The sequence below is a fragment of the Fonticula alba genome (genome assembly GCF_000388065.1).
Source record: "Fonticula alba strain ATCC 38817 unplaced genomic scaffold supercont2.4, whole genome shotgun sequence".
Taxonomy (NCBI): Eukaryota; order Rotosphaerida; family Fonticulaceae; genus Fonticula; species Fonticula alba.
The window spans coordinates 478,381-482,538 of NW_009242974.1; the positions used below are offsets into that span (position 1 = coordinate 478,381).

Genomic DNA, 4,158 nt, shown 5'->3' on the forward strand with positions numbered 1-4,158 from the left:
GGGGGGGGGGGGGGGGGGGGGGGGGGGGGGGGAGCCCACGCGTGTGAGCCCCTGCGCCGCGACCGGCCCCCGATCCGGTGCCGGGAGGCCAGATCCCGCATTCACCCACAGTCAGGGGGCCCTCCCGCCCCCCAATCGGCCTTGCGCGCGCGCACACACACGCACACACGCACACACGCACACACGCACTCTCATGCCGGCCCTCGACTCGGGCTGACTCCCGACCCTCCCTGCCGCCCTGAGGAGACGTGCGTCACTGCCCCCCTCGGGCAAGCCAGCGGGCGGCACCGGGCCACCCCGGCGCCGATCGCCGTGCCTCCGCCGGTGCGCACACGCGCGGGCACACATAAATGGCCCGGCGGAGAATCCCCCTCCGCTGGCCGGCGGAGCGCGCCAGAAGATTGCGTGTCAAGCACCCCTCCCCCCTGATATCTGCCTGCTTCTCCCCCCTCCTCTACCCCTTGCCCTTGTGAGTACTTCTCCACTTGCTGCCCTCCCCCGCCCCCCCCCCCTTCCCTCCTGAGGGGCGCCCTCCACGCAGCGTCCACCCTTCCGCTAACCAGTCCCTCCGCTGCCCTCCCCCCGCGCTTGCCCCGGGACCGCTTGACGCCAGCACCATGCTCGGTCGCACGCTGCCTATGGCCCGCTTTGCCTCTGCGCGCGCCGCCGCCGGCCGCGCGGTTGCCCTGCGCGCTTCGGCCATTCACTCGCCCGCGGCCCTGGCCGCGGATGCTGACCGTCGCCAGAACCACACCGCTCAGGCCGCCCCGCTGGTGGCCAGCCGCTTCCCCCTGGCGCGCGCCTTCTCCACCGAGGCCACCCCGGCGGCTGAGACCGCCAAGCCGGCGTCCACCGTTCGCCGGCAGTTCCAGGCCGAGACCGCCAAGCTGCTGGACATCGTGGCCAACTCGCTGTACTCCGAGAAGGAGGTTTTCGTTCGGGAGATCATCTCCAACGCGTCGGATGCGCTGGAGAAGGTACGCGCCTTGGATCGCCGCTGCCGCTGCCCCCTGCCCCTCTCCCTCCCCCCCCCCCCCCTCCCCACGTAGACCCCATTCTCTGACCCGTCCATGGCGCCGCACCCCTGTGTGCCCACAGCTCCGCCACATGCAGCTGACTGATGCCTCGCTCGGCGGCGAGGGTCCCCTGTCCATCGCCATCACCACCGACGAGGAGGCCAACACCATTACCTTCACCGTGCGTCACCGTGCATGCACTCCCATTCGCGCGCCTGGCACCTCCCGCGCACGGGACTCACACCTGCTCCCCCACCTGCCCCCTCACCTGCTCCCGCGGAACTGGGGGGGGAAAAAAAACCCAACAATAGGACAACGGTATCGGCATGACCGAGGAGGAGATGATCAACAACCTCGGCACCATCGCCCGGTCCGGCTCCAAGGCCTTCATCGAGGACCTCAAGAAGACCGGCGGCTCGGCCAACGCGAGCGACTCCATCATCGGCCAGTTTGGCGTGGGGTTCTACTCGACCTTCATGGTCGGCAACCAGGTGGAGGTGATCTCCCGGTCTGTGACCGACCCGAATGGCAAGGGCTATGGCTGGATTTCCAGCGGGTATGTCCATTCGCGCCCCCTGCCCTTCCCCCGAATTGCCTTCCCCCCGTCCCCGGGCTGGGCACCACCCGGTCGCTGACCCCCCGGCCCCACCCCCACCGCGTCCATGTGCCCAGTACCGGCGAGTACGAAATGTATGATGCCCCCGATGCCCAGCCTGGCACCAAGATCATCATCCACCTGAAGGACTCCTGCCGGGAGTTCTCTCGGCCCAAGCGCATTTCCGGTGCGAGCCCCTCTGCTCTCTCTCTCTCTCTCTCTCCCGCCCCCTGCACTTGCCGGTCCCTGGCGCATGCGCCACCGTGCCATTGCACCGCCACCACCACCACCACCACCACCACCCCCCTCTGACATGCATATGTGTGACCCGCCGCCGTCGCAGATGTCATCGACAAGTACAGCTCCTTCATCTCCTTCCCGATCATGCTGAACAACGCGCAGATCAACAACCTGAAGCCCCTGTGGATGCACAGCAAGGAGGAGATCACCCCGGAGGCGCTGAAGAACTTCTACCGCTTCACGTCCGGCATGTCGGACGACCCGATCATGTCGCTGCACTACTCGGCCGACGCGCCGCTCACCCTGCGCACGCTGCTCTTCGTGCCGTCGCACAATGTCCAGCGCTTCCAGAAGCGCATCGACCACACGGTGTCCCTGTACACGCGCAAGGTGCTGATTCAGGCCAACTGCCGGCACCTGCTGCCGGAGTGGCTGCGCTTCGTCACCGGTGTCGTGGACTCGGAGGACATCCCGCTGAACCTGTCGCGTGAGATGCTGCAGGACAGCGCGCTGATTGCCAAGATTCGCCGGCACCTGACCGGGCGCATCCTGCGCTGGTTCTCCGACGAGGCTCGCAACAACCCGGACTCGTACCTGGAGTTCTACGAGCAGTTCGGCATCTTCCTGAAGGAGGGCGCTGCCACGGATCGCGAGTTCACCGACCGCGTGATGAAGCTCCTGCGCTTCAACTCGTCCTACTGCATGGAGCGCTACCGCGAGCGGGCTGCCTCGTATGAGCGCCGCCGGCAGAAGCACGAGGACGAGACGGGCAACATGCTGCTGGATGAGGAGTTCACCGCGGCCCCGGTGGCCTCGCTGGATGAGTACATCGCCCGCATGAAGCCCGGCCAGAACAAGATCTACTACCTGGTGACCCCGACGCGCCAGCTGGCCGAGCAGTCTGTCTACTATGAGCCCTTCAAGCAGCACGGCCTGGAGGTGCTGTTCCTGCATGAGGCGGTCGATGAGTATGTCATGAACAACCTCCGGTCGTACGAGGGCAAGGAGTTCGTCAACATCGAGTCGCCGGATGTCGACATCAAGGCCACCGTCTCGGAGGAGGAGGCCAAGGAGGCCGAGAAGAATGTGCTTGTGCGTGCCGCCCCGCATGTGTCCCTCGGGCTGTTGGCTTCCTCTCCCTTTTTTTTGTCTGTGGCTCTCATGCTTGCCCCGATTACGCGGGGGCCGGGGGGGGGGGGGGGTGATATTGCTGTTGTCTGTTGCTGACCCCCCATTCTGATGGTCTCCCGCCGCTGCTATGGTGTGTGTGCGTGTCGTCGTCGTCGTCGTCGTCGCGCATGCCTTCGTGTGATGGGGGCGGTGGGGCTCTTTTTTTTTTTCTCGCCCTCCCTCTTCCCGGTGTACAGGACTCGGATGCCGTGTGCTTCTGGTTCCTGCAGACCCTCGGCAACGAGCTGGTCCAGTCGGTCAATGTGTCCAACCGCCTGGTGTCCTACCCGGCCATGATTGTTGGCTCGGAGTCCGGCGCCATGCGCTCCATGATGCAGATGCTGCACAACTCCATGGGCGAGGACCGTACGTGATGGGTGTCCCTTTTGCCGGGTCTGCCTTTTTTATCCGCCCTCTGCTGATGTGTGTGTGCATGTGTGTGCATGCGTGTGCATGCGTGTGCATGTGTGCATTTGTGCCCATACATGCGCATGTTTGTCTGCTTGTATGTCACCCTGACACGCCCTCTTTCCCCCCCCCCCTCCCCCCCTTTGCACACGCAAACAGTCCCCATCCCGCCCCAGCGCCTGGAGATCAACCCCAACCACCCGATTGTGCGGAACATCATCAAGCTCCGCGACAGCGGCAACACGGCCATCGCCCGCATGGCCGCCCGGCAGATGTTCGACAATGCCCGCATGGCTGCCGGCGTCATCGACGACCCGCGCGCCATCCTGCCCAACCTGAACCGCGTGCTGGAGTTCGCCATCCTCGGTGCGGCCGACAGCAAGTCCAACGCCGACCGCCTGACCGCGCTGCTGGAGAAGACCGAGTTCGCGGACAACTACCGCGACCCGAACAACCAGTTCTCCGAGCTGGACAACAGCTACTCCGAGTGGGTCACCCAGACCTCCAACGAGTCGGTCAACAACGTGGAGAAGAAGGACAACTAAGGCCCGCCGCCCGGAGATAATACAGGCCCAGGTGTGATGAGTGTCTGTGGCGTGTGTGCGTGCGTGCGTGCGTGCGTGCCGGTACGCATAGACAGAGCCCGTGCAGGGCCCGGAGGGGAGGAGCCGGCCCCGGGGGCGAAGGGGGGGGTGGGGGCCACCCTTTTCTGGCACGGCCGGAGGGGCG

General features: G+C 65.9%; 1 protein-coding gene across 1 annotated transcript; it reads left to right on the forward strand.

Annotated features, from left to right (window-relative positions):
* The first annotated feature begins 366 nt into the window (after positions 1-366).
* Positions 367-4,046, forward strand: H696_02652 (hypothetical protein). The gene is made up of 8 exons (XM_009496564.1): positions 367-469; positions 614-977; positions 1,099-1,197; positions 1,328-1,572; positions 1,689-1,798; positions 1,955-2,943; positions 3,219-3,387; positions 3,589-4,046. The coding sequence occupies exons 2-8, from the start codon at positions 618-620 to the stop codon at positions 3,972-3,974; spliced, it is 2,358 nt and encodes a 785-aa protein (XP_009494839.1). The 5' UTR covers positions 367-469; positions 614-617; the 3' UTR covers positions 3,975-4,046.
* The last annotated feature ends 112 nt before the right edge of the window (positions 4,047-4,158 follow it).